Source organism: Corvus cornix, chromosome Z (genome assembly GCF_000738735.6).
Source record: "Corvus cornix cornix isolate S_Up_H32 chromosome Z, ASM73873v5, whole genome shotgun sequence".
Lineage (NCBI taxonomy): Eukaryota > Metazoa > Chordata > Aves > Passeriformes > Corvidae > Corvus > Corvus cornix.
Genome location: NC_046357.1, coordinates 57,609,036 through 57,632,465, shown reverse-complemented (window position 1 = coordinate 57,632,465; position 23,430 = coordinate 57,609,036). Strand labels below are relative to the sequence as shown.

Here is a 23,430-nt window from a genome sequence, read left to right as displayed (position 1 = left end):
AAAATGAACTCTTCAGATCTTATATTTTGGTTTTCTTTAGTTTTGTGTCATAGAAATTTGTGTGTCTGTTTTCAAGTAGTTTGAATAACTATTTATTTGGCTTGTTTTGGAAAGTAAATCTGTTTAGGCCTTGGATACAATTTTTCCCAAATCACAGTAGGTTTTTTTATTTTTTTAAAAAATAGCTTTCATGAAGATAAGATGCCATACCCATCTAAATATCTCCTGTGTATCCAGTAAATTAGAAAGTAGGTAACATTCTCAAGTATAATTCCAGCTCTTGTTTGTGAAGCTATTAACCTTGATGCATTTTGTGCTAACTACAGCCAGAAAGAAGGTTCTAATCAGCAGGATTTTAAAGGAATTGTATAGCTTTGATTTGTTTGCTTCTATGGGACTTCACCTTTTTTATCCCCACAGTCTGCTTTTTGTTTTCTTGTTCTTTCTCCACTTTCCCTCTCCTTCCTTTGCTTTTTTTTTTTTTTGGCTATGGTTGCTTGGCAGCAGGATAATTGCTGTGGTTTTGTGCATTCTGCATTTTTGCCTCTCCATTTAATGGGACCATATTGGCTTTCTCTCTTGTTGGTACACTGTGGGTCAAGTGTAGGCGTGTGCATGCTTTACAAATTTATCCCCATCATTGCAAATGTCTGTCCAAGATGTTAGTAGCTGGTGGTTTTGTCTGAGGGACACTTCAAGCTGTAATTCTTGAGGGCAAATCACTTTTTGTTTCTTTTGTTCATTTATAATGAGAGACTGAAATGGAGCTTAAATAATTCCTTCAATGAAAACATTAACCAGACTCTGCTATTGTGGTTGTTTAAGAACTGAAAATAATTAGCACAAACCCACATTTCCTTCACAGAGTTTTAAAAGAAGTCAGGACATTACCATTAAGATCATAATGAATTCAGTCTCTGTGGAAAGGCAAGGAGGAAAGAAAAAAAGATTAAATATATTTCAAGACTAGCAAAAAGATTTCTGGTGGGAATATTTCACCGTTGAATAAAACATTCCCTTGGGAAATACGTTGCTATTGGGGTTTGTATTTTAAGGCACCGTGTGACTATCTTCAGAGAAGCCAAACAAGAATCTTCTTCTTTCTTTAAAAATTCTAAACCTACAAGCCTACTACAAACAGTAGCCAGTTTCCTAAGAGACTGGCTGTTAATTCAGAAACTATAATTTCATCACTGTTTGGAAAGACTGGAATTGGAAAGCAATATTGTTGATAATCAGGTCTCGCAAAAATTTGTTTTCCACAGGGGTAAATACTTTCTGTTTGTTTGTTTCTCTTATATAACTTTGCCGGCCCAGTACGTGCAATTCTATTTTGAACTATGAGAAGAAGATATTGCAGTAGTAAAAAATGTTGGCTTAAAATTTATTTAGTTCATAAATCTAGACAACCCTTTCTTCCATTTGAAAGACAATTAGCAAGCTGAGAATCAAAGCCATAAAATCTAAGGGTTGTAAGGCAAGAATGAGTTATTAACTATCCATGAAAAGAAAAATTGTGAAACTGACCTCTAAAGGTTACCTTAAAAAAAAGAAAATTCAGCATGAACGAAGAGAACTTCCCTTCAAACCTTACTTATAGGAAAGAGAAAAAGAAATATGCTGACAGCATTTAGCTTAGCCCTGGGACAGTCTCTTCCACCTTCAGCAGAGATGCTGAACCTTTGCCAAGGCCAGTAAAGAATTGAAGGTGAAGAACTGATCACAGTTAATAGGCTGAGAATATGACTACTTTCTTATGCTTTCTCTATTCACTGTGACTGCACGAGAGTCGTGTGTGCAATCACCTGAATATTCTTCTGCCTTCTCACATGGTAATAAATATTTTCTGTATAGTGACACCACTCCAGCATACCAATAATGGAGAGTGACTGTTCAGCATACCTGTAATGGAGAGGCTCATATGAAAACTGTCTACACTCACATGAGCACATTTGTCAAAGGGCTATGCACTGGGACTGTCACAGGACATTAAGCACTGGGAGCTTAATGCCATCACATGTGTATGATTTGTTAAAATAGCCCACAATTTTCTTTAACTTTCTAACAGTGGCCTAGAAATGAAACATATCATCTCATCTAACCTCATAAAAATGAAAGAAAAATAAAAGCTTTGTTGTTTTGTCCTTGTTGTTGTTTTGGCAATAAAACCATTTGCTTGAACTAATACAAAGAAAATTAAATTTCATGGAAGGGAAGGGACTTTCCTTGGGGAGAACAGTCATCGTCACAGCTCTAGGGTCCAATCTGGGAGACAGAAATTATGAAAGAGAAAGAAAAATCTAAGCTAGAGCTGTTCAACCTCTGTCCAAATAACAGATTTTTACTTTGGATTCTACCTTATCTCTCACATGGATTCTTCTAGTCTTTGGTTTATTAGCAAGAGTTGACTCCATGACAGCAAATACTTCAAATTTTAAACCCTATTACAAATGCATTGACACAGTCTCTGTTTACTTGAATCCACATATTTCCCTATGGGGACATAGAAAATTAATTAGGAAAATTCTGAACATTTTGGAAACATATAATAAGGAAACATAGCACATGGAGAATGATTTCCTTAATTAAATAGGGTAGTATCTCCTTTAGGATGTATTTCTCTTAAAAGCATAGAGTGCTCATATGCAAGAAATTCCCAGAAGGCGACATGCAGAATAGATTTTAAATTGTGCATGGCTTTCTGGGTCTCCATGGAGGAATGAAAAGTGTTCAGAATGATTAACAGTGGCAGAATTGGGCTGTAATGTTTCTGCATATCTTAAATTCTTGCATGGACTTTGTTAAAGACAAACAGCTTTTAGAATTTAAATGTGGAGCCAGACTATAATTGCTTCTGAATTTGTGACATGGTATTGGACTTGTACCACCCTCTACCTACCCCTCTTCTAATTTCATTTTGGAGAATAAAGAAAAAGAAAATTTGGATCAACATTGCAGTAAAAACCATGGCAGAATTTGTAAGGCAATGGTAATAATTTTCTTATTTCAGAATTCCCTATGAGATTTTGTTAAACAATTTCTTGAGGCAAGAGAGGTAGGAATCAAGTTTATTTGACAGCTAGCCGCTGCTTATACACACTTTGAGTCTTCTGGGATGCCTTTCTTCTTGCATGATTGGCAGGGCTGGAGGATGCAGTAAAGCTCTTGTCACTCATATAAAAGTGCGCCACTCTTTCCCTTAGAAGTGTGGGCAGGAAAGTGGAATGTTGTTCTTAAGTTTTATGGAGAGTAATTCAGAGTTGAAATACATGCACAAGTTGTTATGGTGTTTGGAGTGCAATGTACGATGACTCGGCTTGTTAAAAGCCTGCATTCGTCATCCCTCACTATAAATGTCACTGCCACCCTTTCTGATATTTAATACCTTAAATTCTTTCATGTTTCCTGTTTTAATTTGTTTCTGTCAAGAAAATCAAGAGATTCATACTGCTAGTTAGCAAAGTAATCCTTCTTCTCATTGTCAAAACACTGTAGGCCTCCTGGTAAAAAAAAAAAAGCAAACTTAAAGAATCTGATATTTTAAACAAATTTATCAGAAGTATTTTTAATAAACCAGTACAATTTTTTTGATTCTAGTTTTGATGTTAGTGATAATTTTCTGTGTGATTTAGACTTTGAATATACAAAATAAAAAAAGCTTCAACTGAGCACCCGTCACCTTGAAACTACTCCTGGAATGTGCCTAAATGGTTAATTATAAATATTTGAGGCCACATTTGGTATTTCTGCTTTGTGAGCAACGTACTTTGAAATTTCTCCTCTGTGTTGAGAAAGGTGATATTAAAGGTACCATGATTATTTGCATCAGATTCCAGGCATGTGTTGTTATTCCTGTGCCTTGTGAATTCAGCAAAATATTACTATTACACCTTGCTAACAATAATTATTAGTAGTTTACTTTATTGCTGGTCATAGTAAAATTAATGAAGCTAGTTCCATGGTGGGACAGTAATAAAGTGCAAAAAAACTTATACAGAGTTAGCTGGGATACATCCTTTCATCCTCTGTTTTTTATTGGGTCTTTTATTTTCTAATTATGTATTTGTAAGCCTGATTCCTCAAAGATTTCTGCTGTATGGACTCACACCACTGATCTAATGGAAAAATTAATGTTTTGCATCTATTTAAGAGAGATAGAAATTGAGCTAAAATGAGAAAAACATTATTGTTTAGGTATTTGCTGGAATTTTATCTCATATCAATTTCATAAAAGGCTTCTTTGCAATGTCAGTTGAGTACCTGAATACCCAGGTATCTTCCTCATGCTGAGAAACTTAAATGATATGATTTTGATTTTCATGTGCACTAGTGAAACGTTTACAATGTTGTTTGCAAATTCTTGAAAAGACACATATTGACGCTGATTACTGCTGCTGCTGCTAAAGGTCAGACTTCTGTCAGGCCACTCTTTCTTTGTATGGTTTGCTCACTGCTTAAGAAAGGCTACTTTGGATTATTTTTGGAGATATTTTCTAAGCTTGCCTGATCATAAACTGAATGAAGATAGGCGAGAGATATGGTGGCTGTGTTATGCTGAAAATAGGTTTCCTGAGAGAATGAAATGGTCATATATATGAATCCAAGACTTCAAGGAAAACTTGAAAAATAGAAAACAGTCTTTCAAGACATTATTCCAATTTACTGACACTCATCTTTAATGGATTGATTCAAACTCTCTCAGTAAGGATGACCATGTTCTACTTGAACTAAGTTTTATCAGATGATGTATAAGTTAAAGCGAACCCAGTCTGAACTACTTCTCAAAGCAGAAAAGCATATTATATGCATCAAACAGAGAATAACCTTCTTTAGATGACCACATGTTTTTCAGTCCTCTTCATTTTTTCAAGACTTTATAATTCATATTTGCTAAATTTAAAATAAATCATTCTTTCATTAATGCTCTTCTAGTTTTTTTTATTTCTCATCTTCTTCCTTCATCTTCAGTATCCCAATGTCTTTTTTTTTTGACCACTTAGCTCTGTCACTTCTTTCTGAATAGTGCCTCTGACACCTATTTCCCACCTATGTAATAAGAAGTAGTCAGAGCATAAATGTTGATAGGGTAGACAGTTAAGTTTTAAAGATTAGCAATAAGCAATTAGCAATAATTATTGAGATTATTGATATTGCATCTGCATTCTTTATCAAGAAATTTCATTTATTTTGAAAAACAGACTGGAATTTTAATAACAGGAAACTGACTGCACTTACAAGGAAAAGAATTTTTGGAATCTGGGTATGTTTTTATAGGAGCAAAATAGGAAGGTGAATCATTGGTAAAGAAGTGACTCTTTACTTTGTAATTTGATTTCTGAAATTAGTAACACAGGGATCCGGACAGGCTAGATTGATGGGACAAGGCCAATGGTATGATATTCAACAAGGCATGGTGCCATGTTCTGCAGTTGGGTCACAACAACCCCAAGCAGCACCATGGTGTGGGGGAAGAGTGCCTGGAAAGCTGCCCAGTGGTAAAGGACCTGGGGTTGCTGGTGACAGCAGCTGAACATGAGCCAGCTGTGCCCAGGTGGCCAAGAAGGTCAGTAGCATCCTGGCCTTTATCAGCCAGTGTGGGCCAACAGAACCAGGGCAGGGATCGTTCCCCTGTACTCAGCACTGGTGAGGCCACACCTCAAATCCTGTGCTCAGTTTTGGGTCCTTTGTGAAAGGAAGGACACTGAGGTGGTGGAGCATGTCCAGAGAAGGGCAGTGGAGGTGGCAAAGGGTCTGGAGCACAAGGCTCATGAGGAAAGGGCTCAGGGTAGCTGAGGGTATTTAGCTGGAGAAAAGGAGTCTCAGGGGTGACTTTATTGCTCTTTACTTGACAGAAGGTTGCAGTGAAGTGGGGGTCAGTCTCTTTTCCAGGTAACAAGCAATAGGATAAGAGAAAATGGCCTCAAGTTTTGCCAGGGAAGGTTTAGATTAGACATTAGGAAAAATTCATCATGGAAAAAGTTGACAAGCATTGGAACTGGCTGCCCAGGGACATGGTTGAGTCACCATCCCTGGAGGTATTTAAAAGACATGTAGATGTGGTGCTTAGGGACTTCATTTAGTGGTGGACTTGGCAGTGCTGGATTAAAAGCTGAACTAAATGATCTTAAAGGTCTTTCCTAACTTAGACAATTCTATGATTTTATAATTTTATCATTAGATTTGCTGATCACAAGTGTTCAAAATCGCAAGGAGATGCTATTATTTCAAAGACCAGATTCCTTTCTTGAAATAAGTTTTACTGTTTGAGCATTTTTTGCCAATCTTGAGTTAAAACATTTTTATGAAGTACGAGCTATTTCAAGAACATTTTTATTTCTAAGATAATGATTTGTCCAAAAAGAATACGTGTCTGTAACAGAGCTTCTTTTTCTTTGGGGAACATGCATGTTTCTTCCTCAGACACCCCTGAGGATCCTTCATTGCTATGACTCAATAATATAAGAATAAAATCAGTGGGTGTATCTCTCAGTGTTATCCACAAGATGGGAAGCTAACTATAAATATTAAAATACTAGTACTGTAAAACTATTCCTTTTATGGGATGATTTTTTTTTTCTTGCTTCTTTTTTAAAAGAAAACGTAAAATTTAGAGCAGAGGATCTCAAAGCAACCAGAACTAGGTGCCCTTTATTTCACTACTAGAGGCAAGAACTTTGCATCAAAGAAAAAGTCTATTATATTTAGGTCATATAGTTTGGATTCAGGGACTCAATTCTTCCCATTACCTACTTCATAGAAAGATATTCCCATCCCCCCTGTAAGTTAATTAGATCATCTTCTTCTAGTCAGCCCTTTATAATTGCTCTAGCTTTATAGAAGGTCTGATCTCAGTTCCTAGCTGGCAGGACTAGGAACTGCATCCTCCCAAAAAGCAGTACCAACTCACTTGTAAGGAGTGCAAGGCAAATCTGTACTTCATTCTCCCACTGGACACTACAACGTTGTGTTACTCACAGGCCATTTCAGCTTCTCAGCTAGAATAAGTAGAGACAGCTTAATTATGGCACCTGGCTATAGAAGAAATAATCATAATAAAAGCAGCAGATCATGGACTTCTGTCTTAGTAAAATGTAGTTATTGCAGCTGTTGTCAGTAGTAACGGTCCATTTTTAAGTACTGTGCTTATCTGAGTGAGGAAATACTATATCCACTGTTCCTGATTATATTACATTATAGTATCTTATACAGTATCCATCTCTGAGATGGAGAAACAGAAGAAGATACTTTTCTGGAGCATAAACCAGAATCGCATACAAATAAATTATTTATGGTAGTTGCATTTGCCTAATTCCCACTAGTGTTGCAGTCACTGTTGTCAAATCGTAAAGTATTCTTACTTAGTCATTTTGATAAAACATACTGTTCTCTCAAATATGTTGTGAAGTGCTGGTAACTGAAAAATCTACTAGATTTCCAGAGATAATATAGCCCCTATTCCTGGTTGTTAACAATTTTTATGGATGTTTCACCTGTAATGGAATTCATTAGACAGTCTAATGAAATGACAGTGTTCTGACATGTTCCAAAACCCTCTCTGACATTTCACTGCTTTCCAACACTTTAAATTTATGTTATAGCTAAAAAAAGTTCTTTGATTTGAACAACCAAAGAAAAAATGGATGTGAGAGCTTGAAGAATGATGTGGATTTGTTTTCATTACTTATTTCTAAAGTATATAAATACAAATCTATGTCATATTTGTACCTAGGGCATTTTGATAGTAATTGGTTAGTTAATCACTGAACAAACAACCTCCTTCTCAGATGGCTTATATATATTCTTAAAAACAATAGATATAAAATTAGTTTAAATTATTTTTAATGCATGTACATATTGGAGTTTGCTTGCCAAAGTATTTATAAATAATTTTTTTCTGTCCCTTTGAAATTTTAAGCTCTGTCATCTTATGATAGAGCAGTCAAAATGCTGGACAAACACAATCTGTTACATAAAGTAAAAATACAATTTAAATATTAATTCATTTCACAAAAGAGTTTTTAAACATTATCTGTCATACAAACCATAGATGTAAATAACAAGATATAAACTTCTTTCACAACAGAATTTCATGTAAATGGAAATCATTTATTAACTTACTGACATTCTTTAAATGCATGTCAATGTTCTCATTAATGGCAGTGCTGTCTGGTTGGAACAAATGTAGTAGTGGAAGACAGAGGACCATTAACTGGCCTTTTAATCTTCCAGTCATATTTTTCTGAATATTAGGATCATGTCTATGACGGTATTAAAATTTTGCATTTCCTAATATCATGTTTTCCTTCTAGGTTTTTGGAGACCAAAATCAAGGAGCAGTTTTCCTACGTGAATTTACATTGATTCGGAGAGAAAGTCTTCATGATGATTTCCTATCTGATTTGCTGAATAACCACAAAACAGAAGACCCGGTAGGAATCTTCTATTATTCCAAACCATTTTATAAGAAATTGCTGCAGAAATACAGGTTTTTTGATAGATCTTTCATTCTGCTTCATTAATCTATGGAAAATAACAAAATTAGATTTTTTAAACATAAAAGTGTTACACTAAAAATATCATAAATTCCATGTAAATAAAGACTCATTCATAGGGAGGGTTCATGGGTGTCAGTGCATATGAGGTTTCATTATTTAAAGACAAGCTTTTTCAAAAGACACAGAGATTGGTCTTTTGCTTTCTAATGGTAATTTTTCTTACTCAGAATTTTGGCATTCTAATTTGTTACCATTGTTTGCTTTGTACATACAAAGGGAGATTATCTTTCATTAAATACGAATGAGTAAAGATAACTTTATAGGCTACGTAAAAAAAAAATGCTTTGAAAGGAATAATTTTATTAAATGAACCAAGAAATCTAACTAACAGGGAAAACAGTTTTATGAAAAATATATTTTCACTCTCTTCTGTATATGCCTGGCAAGGTATTTATTTCAGGTCTGAAGGATTTCATGTTGTCTAGCAGCTGATATTTTTGAAGAAAAGAATGTAGAGGTAAATAACTTGGGAGTCATGCTTAATCAGTCTTTAATATGAAATGATACAAGCCAGCTGATTTTAAACCGCAGCAAATCTGCCCTACCAAGATGATTGAGTGACGAGACCATCTCTCTTACCAGGAAAGGCTAAGGGAGCTGGGCCTGTTCAGTCTTAAGAAGAGATGACTGAGAGGGGACCTACCAATACATACAAGTATCTCAAGGGAGGGTGTCCAGAGGATGGATTGGTGGTGCTAAGCAATAGCACAAAAGGCAACAGGCACAAATTGACACACAGGGAAGCTCCACCTGAACACGAGGAAGAACTTCTTTACTGTGCAGTGACCAAGCACTGGAACAGGTTGTCCAGAGAGGCTGTAGAGTCTCCCTCCCTGGAGATATTCAAGAACTGTCTGGACACAAAATCCTGTGCTGTGTGCCCTGGGATGACCCTGCTTGTGCAGTGAGGTTGGACCAGATGACCCACTTTGACTTTCAGTCTTACCTCTTCTATGATTTTGTAAACTTTTAGGTCTGATATTTTCAAGAGCAGATACATCTTGATGTCTAACAGATTTTGGTTTAACAGAAGCAGTGGCTTATTAGCATCTGATATTACCATGAATTGGTGATGTATTATTTTAGGGATTAAATACTTTACAGGATTATTTACTCTGTAGGGTAGAGTGATCCAAGAAATTTGTGTTGGCACAGACATGCTCAGCCCCTTTTTGATCAAATTTTACCTTTCTTAGGTTATCTTTCTTCGTGTATGGTAGAATGTTATCCAATTATCATTGGTGGGAGTGTGTAGACCTAGGACTTTAGAAGAACGGGGTGGATGTCTTTGGATAAGTCTTATTGCTCAGGTCAAAGAAACGAGTTAACAAAAGTAGTGAAGGTATTAAACAATCCACTGTGTTTTTTCTAACCCATCTGCTCTCAGACAAGTTGTCCTTAGTGCTTTACTACTGCTAAAAAAAATTTCAGGTCAGTCAAAATTAACACTTCGTTCTACCATTTTGGGTAATTTTAACGCAGTTCAAAGCAACTGCTTTGCTGCCAGAATGCCTGTAACTGTTCTTTAAAACCATTTATTTTCTGTGGTCCAGAGAAGAAAATGGCACTTTATTATAATTCTGTCAGTAGTGGTACCAGTGATTTGTTGTTTTCCTGTGTTGTGCTGGTTGTATGCATATTTATGTATGCATATATGTTTTATGTTCATGCAAGCAGAAAGTACTCTGCAAAATATTCCTAGATTTCACTTCAAGGCATTGGTCTTTTTTTTTTTAATTACTTTCACAGGGATCCTGTGACATTCCTGTGATCTTCTTTCTGTGCAGTTACAAGTGCTTGAGAACACATCTACACTGAATAGTGCCCAGAAAATATGACTTTGCAATGTTCATTTACATATGACTTAAAGAACTTCTTTACCAGCCTCATCTCTCTGTGATGCTGTCTTTTACTACTGAAGCACGTAATGTTTTATCTGTGTGACTGATTTGGTAGGCAATAGGTAGTATGGAAGAACTTGAAATAACTTCTTGGTATTTTGCCTAAAACATTTTAAATGTATATGACTTGTTCACTGTGTGCTATGTAGTCTATTTCAAAGACAGATACTAGTTTCAGCCGGGGCCTTTCTTTAGCACTTCTTCCAAATTTTTGCTTCACAAATACAAGTGAATTGGTTTTACAAAATCTCCATAGCATATACAGGATATTTTTCTCATTTTATGGATGTAGATTCAAAGGTTCATAGACATTAAGGTCAAAAACATCTACTTTTCTTGAGTGCTCTGAGACAGAAGGTTCCATTTTTTTCAATTTACCTCACTGTGGATACAAAAATGCTGCTAGCAAGAATTTTTCTTGCTACTTTCTAAGTCCGTGGGATACTTTTCTCTCTCACAGAAGATATTCACAGTGTTTATAAACCATGAACACCTGCGACCCTGCCGAGCTTTGTTTATAGTACAGTAGAAAAATATTTTGACAATGGATGTTTTAGGATTTTAGCCAATCACCCCCAAGGGGTGGCTGATCCTTTGTCCAATTAGACTATGAAGAAAAAAAGTCTATAAAAGAGTTTGTAAAATAATTAAATAAATCAATCCTGCTGCACAGTTCCTGCCTGCTGGATCTTCTCTCCTCCTCCCTATGGCTGCGGGATATGGTAATACCTCATATAACACAGCACTAAGTTGAGAGGGGAACTGTTGACCTGAAATGTAATCCTGACCATTCATCATCTTTGTCTATCAACAGGTAAGGTATCTACAAATCAAAGTACATGATTACTGAGATATCAAAATAAATGCTGCAAATGCTGTAGTGATACAAAAATTGTTATAGAAGCAGAGATAGAGTATAATTTTCCAGAGAAGAAAGCACAAACTGTTATTTCAGGATCAATCATTCTCAATTCATAGGACCAATCCTTTTTTTCCTTTAATTTCCAGTGAGATAATGGTGTATCTAATGAGAAAACCTATGTTAAACTGGTTTTGTAATGAATGAAACACAAACAGCCTCTTTTATAATAGTTCCCCAATACATCTCCCACTCTGGTTCTTTTTAGAAGTCCTGTGACTCACATAAGGTAGGTTTTTCTGTTTGCATCTTTTCAAAACTGGTGTGCACACAGAGCCTCAGTGAAAGCTAAACAGCTAGTGTTTTAACTATAATTTAAAAAGTCTTTAAACTTTGTATTTCCCTTGATGAAGACATGAACTGACTTGATGCTTTCTGAGAAAATTCAGGCTGGTGATCCATATTTTTAAGTTACTCTCTGAAGTATGTATCTTCACTCCTCTAAAAAAGACCATGTTACCACTATTTTTGTGGGTTGCTGAGAGCATCCAAAATGGTTGATTCACTTCTGATGTTGAAAAGTAATATCCCCATAACCCCACAGCTGTTTGGGCGAAGATGCGTACTTCAGAGGCATCAGGTAAGTCTTTAATAGTATGAGAGAATGGCCACAATCAGCGAGCAGACTTACATAGCTTCTGGGTGTATGCATTAAAAGCTGTTAGCAGTGATGCTGTAGTAACGCCATGCAATTCTCTGCAAAAGCTGGAGAGGTCAAAAGAGCTTTTGTTTTCTAGTAACCAACTACTTAAGTAAAGATGTTTAGTGAGGAAATACACTACCTGCTTGTAAGGCAGTTTTAAGCAATTTTTTTCAAGATTGTCTTACAAAGTGCAGGTTAGCCAAAGTATCTTGGATTGTTATATTCAGTCCAATGAAAAATAGACTTCCTATGTAAAGGCTTTATGTTGGTCATTGAAATTACTCATAGAAATGCTTTTCTTATCTTTGCATTATATTTCCAACCTTGGAGAAAATGTGATTTACCCTCTTAATACTCTAGCCATTTTTTCTTACTTTCTCTTTCAATATAAGCACTAAGCTCCAAGCTTTTTGGTGTAGCTCCACCGTCATTTTCGTCAAGGGAAAAAATTACTAGAAACCAAAGGAGTGTTCATATTTTTATCATTTTCTGTCTTGTTCAAAGTCAGTAGCTGAGATTACACTAACAAAATTATTCAAAGGAAGCCACTGAGGAACATGTCACAATTCCTAAGTTATGGTGTTTTTTCTACTTCTTCTGGAAAAAAAAATTGAAAATAATTTAAGAACTTGGGGAAAATAATTTAAAATATAATGGATTTAGACAGAAAACTTAAGATTCAGGAAATTCCTAGTTTAAAGAATGTCTCAAGGATTATACTCCTACAGTTTTCAAGAAATTCCTATTTATGTGTTCCTGCAAGTTTTGGGTATTCAGGAATTCTGAGGTAACTCTATAAAAAGTATCTGTTTCACTGAGCAATTGTTTAAAACCTCAGATTAAATCCAAAGTTTTCTGTGCTGAGGTCTTGTTTCTGAGATAAAGTTATTCACTAGAAATCCTCTACATCATTATGAAGTAAGAAGAAAAGTAAGCCATGTAAAACATGAAGAAAATATAGATGTATATCTAAACTTCTTCCCTAGTTGATTCTGATACTTAGAATTTATTGCTTGTGCATTTTAGATGGAGGGGTTAATTTTCAGAATATAAATATCATTAACATTTTATTTATTCTATTTTTGAGCCATACTTTTTTTTTCCTTTATACTCTGAATTGTTTATGTGTAATAATACACTGTACTCTAAATATATTATGTATAACAGTAGAGGATCCTCAGCCTGTTGATTAAGGAATTTCCAAAGTTCTCAGCTAGAAATCATGTATCTCTAAATGGTTATAAAATGATGCTGCAGAATCCAGATTTGAGCTCCTCATGGATGGGAAATCACCAGACCACAGGTATTACAGGCCCTGCCCCATGCAGCTGATGACATGACAGATAAACGAAAGTCCTTGGACGATAGGAGGAGCTCTCCTCTGACTAGCCTTTCCTTGTATTTGCTTTTTGTAGGAAAGAAATTTCTCTGGTGCAAGTTAAGACAGTCCTATGTATGCTGCTGCTGCTGATCCAATTACTTGAAAATCATTCTTTTGTCCGCGCTAAACTGTAATATTGACCTAAGTATTTTGGAGTATAATGCAGAGCTGTCTGTATTTTTACTTGCTCCCAGGGACCAGGAATTATTTAAGATTATTTAAGTTTATTTGTTATTTTCTCTGGAAAATAATCCGCTCAGAGAGATCTAAATCACAATGTTTTGGAATGTTTCTGAGTTTATACTTATAATAATTGCTACTTTTTTCCTCCAAATGAAATTGCCTTAAGAGAAAAGGTTTTATCTCAAAGGTTTACCTGCTTTTAACAGGGATATTAATCACGTTCAGAGATCTGTGGATCATTTAAAACAAAAGTTAGGATGGACCACTGGCATTTGCCACTTGCCTTAAATCTAAGTGTCTACAGGTACTCATATACCAAAAGATTTGAATACACTCTTGTCCATCTTTCTGACTGTCTTTTAATAATTTCATCCATTTAAAAATAGAAACATGATCATTGAGTTTTTGGATCCCTAACAGTTCCTAAATTTTTTTTTTTAGAAAGCCAATCAATGCACCAGCACTCAAAAAAAAAAAAAAAGTTAAAATTACATTCCAAAGCTTTGAGTCCAGGTCCCACAGCTGGCAAAACTGTCCCACGACCAAACTGAGTGCTGGTGTTGAGACAGAAGAAAAGGAAGCCATTTTTGAAAAGATTGAGTTGTAAGCCTTGCCCACATTAGGAAGATGAAAAATTGTAATACAACCAAGGCATTGTTTGTGTAATGATATAGAACACTGTTTGGTCTACCACAGTATTTAAACAGAGTTAAATTTATGCATATCTGTTCCAGATAACTCTCTTCGACAACTGAAAATTTTCCTAGAGTCTATCAGATTAAATAGCTTTTCTGTTTGCCTCACTGAAGTATTGGAAGCTCTTTTTTCATTACACTGTTTCCACTCTATATGAGCATAATTCAAAAAGTTAGTAGCTTGTTTTGCATGAATACAATATGTGCATGTTCTCTATGTGTGGAAGTCTTGCTTCTGTGCATTTTAATAAAAGTCTTTTGAAACACAGTGTAAATTGTTCAAGAAGAAAATTAGTTTAGAATAGTAATTACAATCAAAATGTGTATAAGTCTAGCTTTTCAAAGCAAGCACTCAACATCACTGTCTTATAACGTGCCGCTTCATTAAAATGAGAAATTCCTCTTTTTTATATAATTGGCAAAATTTATGTAATAGGTTCTTTGGCATTTATTAAGTAACAACAACAGATGAAGGGTAAGCATCAAGTAGATGAAAGAGTAATATAAAAGGTCTCTAGTGAGAAAGACAGGATACTGACTTGAGATATTCCAAATTTCCTCTTCTACCTGAGATCATGAATTTCACCTTGAATTGTTCTACAGAAGGCAAAACATGAGTGTAAAGAGCTGTAATCTTTTAACAGCTGCTGATGATTAAATGAGTAACTCATTTAAAGGTTTTATAGGAAGGTACTCCTTTTTGTTGGACTTAGACTACGTCCTTGACTAAGAATACCTTTTTCTACTGCTGCGCAAATGTTTGTGATTTTCTGAGTTATAAATAATAACTGATAATGCTAGTAAAAAATGTGATTGCATTGCTTTAGCTGTTTGCAAATTTACAATTCCTCATACTTTCATAATTCTGGGTTAGGGCTAGTGTATCTTTAACATTCTGTTAGTTTTCCTTCTTTGTGCATATACAATATGAATGCCATATATGGCTAATTGCAGATATGTGGACCCCTTTGTCATGTGTATATGCCTGTCTAGATGCCATGTTTGCAGTGCAAGTCTCAGAAGTCTGAAATAATGTAGACTTCTTAGCAAATGCTCACTAAACAATTGTTTGAAACAGACTACAGGAACAACGTACAGATTATTCTTTCGGCTTTGCCTTTTCAGTAGTTACAAAGAGTCTTATGAACTATGGCCTGAGATATCTTTAGGATCACTGGCTTTTTAAGAGTGCTTCTCTTGCTTTCAAGGTGTACAGAGCTCTCTCAGCTCCACTGAATACAGAGAGAGTTTGCGATTAACACTGCCTCTTGCAGTTCTACAGACTCTGTCTGCTGTCCTCCACCCCTGGTTAAGGCCTCTCAGCATCACTGTAAATTAAAGGACAGTGCTCATTCACTAGGGCCCAGGCTGCCTCCTGAGAATGAGGGTTGGACAATCCAGTCTAAGGAGCTTTAACTGTCTAAGGGAGTTAACACACTGAAGGGATTAGAGAATGTTAGAAGTGCTTAAGCTTCTTCCTTTTTGGGTCACACTAAATTAGGCAAGAGAATTATTCCTAGAAAAAGTAAACTACTGAAAAATCAGTGTGTGGGTTCAGACTCTAAATTTAGTTTTCAGACCTAAAAGTAAGTCTGTATGCCTGTGTATTTCGTGGCTGTCATGTGGGCCATAGCCTGGCCTGATTTATTAAGTTGCTTCTGGTCTAGGACACTGGCAAAGGGTTTTGGAAACTCCTGCCCCTGAACTTTGCAGTAATTACAGTGTCAGCAAAATGGACTAATGAGTATAGAGATTACACCAGTGATCAGAAGACTTGGATTCTAACATGTTCAGTGTCAGTGCCAGAAAATATGATTCTCTAGGTCTCCTTTCCTTTTCTTTTGTTTGTTTTATTATTTCATTGCTTGAGTATTTATTTATTGAGGATGTTAATGTGATTCTGTGATCCTCATCTCATGGTTGCCATAAAGCAACATATAGTTTTAAATAACATATAGTTTTAAAAACGGCTTTGTACAACCATGCCTATAGACAAAGCTTATATATTTCCATGCTTATATAAAGAAATCAACAAGTGGGTTTTTAGACCTGAATAAAACCAGGTCAGAATCGAGTGCTTACTTGCAGAACTGTATTGTCATGTTTCTGCTTCTAATATCTAAGTACTTGAATAGCTAAGAATGGATGACCACAGAATCAGAATAAATCCTGAGTTGCTCCTTCTCCATTGCAGTATCAAGAAGCACAATGTGGTTTCAATAAACAATTGCCACATACAGCAATAGTTATATCATGATGAATGTGTTTAATTTATTGGTATTTTTAATTAATATTCCATAATTTTCTTATTAAGTTCTTATTTGAAGGTTACATTCAAGTCAGCTTCATTTTTGTTCTTCTGTGGTTTCCATGGCTTCTCCTCCTTGTGGCTTTCAGATTAGCAGTGCAGGCCTCAATCCAAATAGGTAGGCTGTACTCCACTGGAACTTGCGACGAGATGTTTGTCAGTCTGATCATACCAGATTTTTTGCAGACTTTTGCAGAAGCAAGATTGTTGGTAGAGTCTGAAAAGCAAGTTTATCAGAAAAAATTGTTTACAGGATATAGGACATATAATATCCAACCTTGAAATGTAGTATTTCTTCTGCTACAAGGAGGCTGTTACTAGAGTGTGCTTTCAAAACAAATGATTTATTTTTTGCCTCATTTAGTACAATTTTTTATGCTTACTATAACTTACCCAAAAAGTCTTATTTATTTATCGTTCTACAGAGAGATAATTTTTTGAATGGGAAGCTTATTTCTGTTCTTTGTAGGTTTTCACTGTGTCATCCTTACCTTACCTCTTTCAGTAGCAATGTTTCTTCCTTCTTCCACTGCTAGATTAGTGTGGGCTCTGAAACAGTATTCTTTTCTGAACATGAATATACTGTGATAGCTATTAATTATAATTCCTATTTATGATGAAGATAGGAATGAATCTGCATGAGATTCAGAAGATAATGAGGTCTGGATGAAAAGGAAGTGTAGGGTATTATCCTTCAAGGAATTAATTTTTTTCAGTGTAGTACCTACCCCTAAGAAAATTCTTTTTTGTGCAGAGGTGTTTTTCCTCATGAAAAGCTGTCATGATTCATGTGTTGTCATGAATCACAGAAATAAATCTGCTGACCGTTTTCCATGCAGTGACTTCAGTTTTCAGACGCTCTGTACCTTTCCAACTGTGCAGCTTCTGGGCTGGGACCTGGGCCAAGAATTTTATTGAGAATTTATGGGTAGCAAAAGATGGATTTAATGTGTACTCAGAGTAATTTCCTTCACTTGCTACTGAAAATTCTAGATGCAGTTATCTACATGATGAGAAATTTTACTTCATTCTGATCCTGTGGAAAAAAAAAAATCTGTTGCATTTTTGTATTGCAAGAAAGTTCTCCTGTTATTCCTGCATGCATTGCTGACCAGTTGTGTTACCTTAATCAGAAATAAACTGTTTTCTTCAGTTCTCTATGATTTAAACCAGAATTATGACAAAATAGGTTGCAGATTCCATTCTATATATGAGTCTAAACCAATCTAATATGTTACTTTTAAAATATATTAAGAAATGTGCCTAAGGACCTGTGAGGGATATTGGATAATCTATGGTTATTTAGAAATTACATGGTTGCTGTATAGTTAAGTGGAATTCACAGGGTCTGGAGTACATGTGCATGATTTTTTTCTCCTTTTGGTTTTAACATACAGACAAGAAAATACAGGACTGATTGATACTGGAATCAGTTCTATTACCTTTTTATTTCTTGATTCTGTCTGCTCCCCCCCCCCCCAAAAAAAAAAGAAACCACAAAAAACAACAAAACAAACCCACAAAACAAAAATAAGTCTATTTTATTTCTTTATATTAAGCTGGTGAATTTGTTGGAAACCTGATATCCAAAATAGACCTTTGATGTAGTATTGTCAGTAATAGTGAGTGATTTTTCAATTAGTTAAAAATCACTTGCTTGTTGAGGTTAAAAAATACAAGATGAATTAGCTTTAATGAAATTGCTTAAAAAGGAGCAAGGAAGGGAAAGAAAAGTGATTCTAAAGGGAAAATGTTGTGTATTGGGGAGATATTTGTTCTGTTCTCATGTTTCAGAAATGGTAATCTGCTAAACTTAGTGCATATCACAGGCTTTTTTGAACTTCAGAAAACACATCTGCCTTTTAATTTAAATTGCTACTTTTAACAAAAATGAAAAATTTACATTATAGCAACATATTTTCAGTAACTTATGTGCCTATTGTAATTGTGTTTAAAAATGTACTTGCAGATGTATTTTATCACATCCACATTTCAACATACTGCTGAAAATTCCCACTATTATTATATTCTGACATAGCTCAGTCATTTAGTTTCTGTCAATATCTGTGTGTTTAAATGTCCATGATAAACTGCGTAAAATAGTAGCCAAATATTTTTTTATTATATCCTTTTTATCAATCTTGGCATAAGAATGGAAGAAAAATCACTTCAGCATGCCTCACAGCCTCTCCTCACAGGGCAAAGGGTCCATCCCCACTGCCTTGGTGGCTTCCTCTCACCTCCGGCCAGCTTGTGGGTGTCTACCCTGCACGCAGGGTGATACTCACGATGTGATCTGATGTACACAGTGGAGAGGGGCCAGTCCCTCCCCAAGCGCTGGGGCTGTCTTGTGCCCGCGTGCTCAGACAGTTCTGTCCCCCGTTGCCGCCCGTGTGCGGGGCTGGCCGCTTGCTGCCCTCTGGGGTCATCACCCAGAGCTGCTGCCTGGCCCTGCTTGCCCCAGCCTGCACCCCACTGGCTTCTGCCTTCCTGGGAAAGACATTCCTGTTGGCAAATTTCTGTCAGCTCCCTTTGACTTGCTGGCATGCCCTCAAGTATAAATACTATTGAACAAGAATTGTTTTGAATGTAAGTAACAGTGTCCAGGATAGTCATGTGAACAAAACTTTCCTGTCCTCAGAAGGTACAGTAGGAACATCTATGAAAGTACAGGCAGGAATGAGAGATAATTAGTGGTCTAGTTATAAATTGTTTAAAAACACAAGATTGCATCCGGAATTTACTTGGTCTTGCAGGCTGTCATATCTAGGTGTTCACTAGTACCTGGAAACTGAGGACTTCAGTAGGTTAGTTCTTCAAGAGAGCTGCAATACAAGCAAAAGGAATCACCAGCAGTGGTTCTGTAATAATTTATCTGCAATGGAAAATTACTTCACATATCAGATCAACTATCTCTAATATTTTTTCTCTCATTAAGCAACTAAAAAACAAGAGATTGCCATTAATAATTAAATTATGGGAAATATTTTTCTTTCCTTTTGATGTAGTTTCTGTAGATGTAGTTAAGTGGCTTGTGGATCTTTGATATTATTTTAACTAAAAAACACTGCTTATGATAACAAGAAATGCTTTTGACACTGTCTTCAGTGGCTTTGAAGCCTACAGTAACATACATTGCTTGTTGTCTGGTAGTGGTTATGGAACACCATCAGGTTGACATCATTCCAGTTAAGAGACATGTTTGAGAAGAGCAGTTTGTCCTTGTTACAAAGCTATCTTATTCTATTTTGAAATTCCATATAAATGTATGATTGTGAACATATTGTTTACATTCATTACATGAATAATACCACTAAAATATTGTGAACACATATAGAAATTACCTCTTCTTTCCCTCTACACTTTTTTACACTGATATCAGTTAAACCTTGGTTAAAAATACCCCCTCCCTTCTATTATTAAAAGCCTCTCTAGCAATCATTTATTTTTCCTCTTTCCTTTCCCCTCCCCCCAATTCTTAAGTCCGTCTTTAAAACATCAAAATATTGTCTTCATTTTTTTTTCCTCTGGATATGCTTGACTTGTCTTTGTCTGCTATTTCTTCTCTTTTCCTTCTTAAAAGATCATCTAGTTCTGTGGGATATCAATAAAGTGACATCTGTGTTAACCCAAGTCTTACCTGTTTCCACGTCTGCTCTTTTTTCAATTATTTCTGTCTTAAATTTTATTTTCTAAATGCAAATCCTATAGTTAATTTCTGAAAACTCTGTAGAAGACACAAGTAAAGTTAAGGATATTTGAGTATAATATTCTATGAGGTATTTACATGTCAAAAGTACCTTCCACTTTCTTTCGAGCAAACTATCTTCAAATTCAGTGCAAGAAGATAACAAAGAGGAAAGACAAAAAGAAATGAATTAATGGAACATACCCACTATGGCAGAAGACATCATCCTTTTATTCATATTTTAAACTGCTCAGTATTCATCAGAATTCTATTTACATTGTTTTCTCTGCTGCTTTAAGTGCAAGGTTATTCCAAAGTGTCATTGCTTTGATAGTTAGAAACATTGCTACCTACTTTGCTTATATTATGTTCTGCATTTATCTTACAAAAGAAATCTGCTAAGACTACCCCACTAAACTTTTTTTTTTTTTAATGTATTTTTAAACTTCTGGATGTTGTGGAATGGATGCATAGATTTCTGCCTTCTGACTTGAGTGTAACTTAAACTAGTGGCTATCCTAGATCTGATGGATGGTTTGTCTTGTGATGAGGACTAAAATAGTGACAAACACTATATAGCAGTCCAGCAAAAAAATTCTTTTTTTTACAGTGGAAATGCTTGACTTAATGTGATGCCTTTTCCTGGTCTTAAAATCAAGAGTCTCAAACACGGTTAGAAGGAAAAAGGGATTTTACCTTGGTATTTATTTTAAGGATCCTTAGGTGCATCACATCCAAGTGGAATGCGCCGAAATGCACACCGCAATGGGCACACACAATAGATCGGGTATAACATTACAGGTCTTACTAATTAGCATGTCTATCAAAGATTCCCCAGTGAGAGGCTCGAGTGAGCCCCTCTCCCCAAGGAGCCTTCCCCTGGATGGTTCTGTCTTAGTTTACAGAATGTGTTCTGGAGAGGACCTTGGGGTCTGGGGCACACTGATCCCTAACAACAAGGCTTCTAAGATGCTTAGTCTCCTAGCTTAACAAAATAAGTCTAAGAATGTAGGCTAAAAACCACTAAGAATACAAAAAGCAATAAAAAGGTGTATAAAAGAAAAGGCAAAAAATCATAATGGCATCAAATAGAAGGAGAAGAAATCAGAAAGCGGGAAAAAATACTAAAGTCTTATTTCAACCTCTAATGTCATATTACAAGATTATGTTGATGCGGTTCTGAGTAAGTATGGTTGTTTTTCTACATTTGTAATTTCTAGGATAAACAATTCAATAAAATCAACCTGTTTCAGATTGTTCAGTCTTTATTACAATAATTTGTCAATTTTATTACAGTAACTTTTAAGGTGATTTTGTAAAGAAAAGGATAAATACAACATTCACAATTGAAATATCAATTCTAGTGCATAATTTCTTAAACAATAACAATTCAATCTGAAATGTTCAACAGATTTTATCAGAATATACAAAACATGTCACAAGATCAAAAAAGAGTTTCTGTTGTCTAAAAGACATTGCTCTACAACTTTATAAATAGGCAGATTTCTAATGAGAAGTGCTATACCTAAAAAGATGGAAGATATTTAACAGTAAGGATTCAAAGGAAGAGCAAGTTGGAAGGTTGCACAACTACACTTGAAAAGAATTTGGGGGTAATCTTTAAACGAAAAGAATTTTTTTTCAAGCTTTCAAAGCTGTAAAATGAAAATTCCATTTAGTATCAAGTGTCCTTTAAGAACAATGTTTAATATTGATTTTGTTTTTAAGTGTAATGTTATCATCTTTGTTGGAGTCTTTTTTTCCTTTATATAAAAAATACACATTTGTGCATACATTCTGTACAAAGAAGTCTGACTCCCACATGATGGATTTACTGTATGCTGGTTGCTGTTGCATATTCAGAAAGGGATTCGAGTGAAAATCTCACAGCAGGAATCTTTTTCCCTTTCCTTCTCTCTTGAGAAATGCAATGTCATAACTGACTGTGTGAAATGATATATGGTGTGAATTGTCCTCTGAGCTGCAGAGGAGCTGAGTGCTTTAGAGACATATAACCAGATAGTAATGGAGATTAATGAAGATAGATGCGGTAAAAAAAGACTGCTGTTAACAGAAGTATTTTAAAAATGTGCCATCATACTGAGAAATTAATAGCCTAAATGTTAAAAAAAAAAAATAAAAGAAAGAAAAAAATCAAGTGATGCTAAGACGCAGCTGCCTTATTGAATCATCTTCTTAGAGCCTTAATGATCAAGAAAGTATGGATATGGGGCATGGAGATGCTACATTAGTTTATCTTATCACTCCCACTTCCACAGCAGGAAATTAAATTCTTTAGTACTTTTCTTCAGCATTGTGTCAAATGTTTTACCCAGCTAGTTTTAAATGGCCTAAATAATGGCTATGGGAAATTCAGTGATAGTTTTCTGGCTGATTTATGTGGAACTTCAGCGCAAATGATGAAATTCCAAATGGTGGTCAATGACCTGAAGGAATACCTAGAAAAGGAGCAATGAATATGGTGTAAATGTGCCTGGTGGTGAGGCTCATGATTAAGGAGTGAGAACATGCTAATGCATGACCATTCAATAGTGGATTTAAAAGCTATTACATTTGCAATCTGCGGTTGCAATGATCTGATTATAAGATACGCTTTTGCCTGAATAAAGGTGCAAATGAGACCATATGGCAAAGCCAACAGTACAGATTTTATTCAACAGTAAATGTGAGGTAGAGATGTAGAGAGAAATAGGAAATGGGAGCAAACTGGGGAAAGACAGAGAGGTTAAGCAAAGATACCACCAGTACGTGGATTCCTGTGGCAACCTCCTGGACTTTCTTCACCTTGGTCTTCTCAGAGGTGGGGCTGCCTGAATCTTTCTTCTGGAGGTACCACTTTTATACAGTCCACGTCCCAGTTATCCGTGGGGCCTAGATGCCATTCCCATAATTTGAGATGGCAAGTATATAAGCACTGCTTCCTTGCCCACAGTTTGCTACAGTGGGAACTTTTGTCCGGCTGCTAGCCAAACCTTAACCTCCATTAGTCCTGGAGTTAGCTCCTTCCTGCTGTGTCATCTATGTCTATCTCAAGTTCCTGTTGTGTTGGCTTATTTTATGGGAAGTTCCTTCTTTGACAGTGTTTTGAGACAGTTAACTACATTCTTGTAAATCCTTACAGCAGTTCAGAAGGCAG

The 23,430-nt window shown here is 35.6% G+C and overlaps 1 protein-coding gene across 2 annotated transcripts in view; it reads left to right on the top strand.

The window, feature by feature from the left end:
- The window catches only part of ADAMTSL1 (ADAMTS like 1), a 415,079-nt gene that overhangs the window by 87,673 nt on the left and 303,976 nt on the right, over positions 1-23,430 (top strand). For both annotated transcript variants that reach the window (XM_039567703.1, XM_039567702.1), the window contains exon 2: positions 8,310-8,429. In XM_039567703.1, the coding sequence (XP_039423637.1) occupies positions 8,310-8,429 (120 nt within the window). The remainder of the gene's footprint in view (positions 1-8,309; positions 8,430-23,430) is intronic.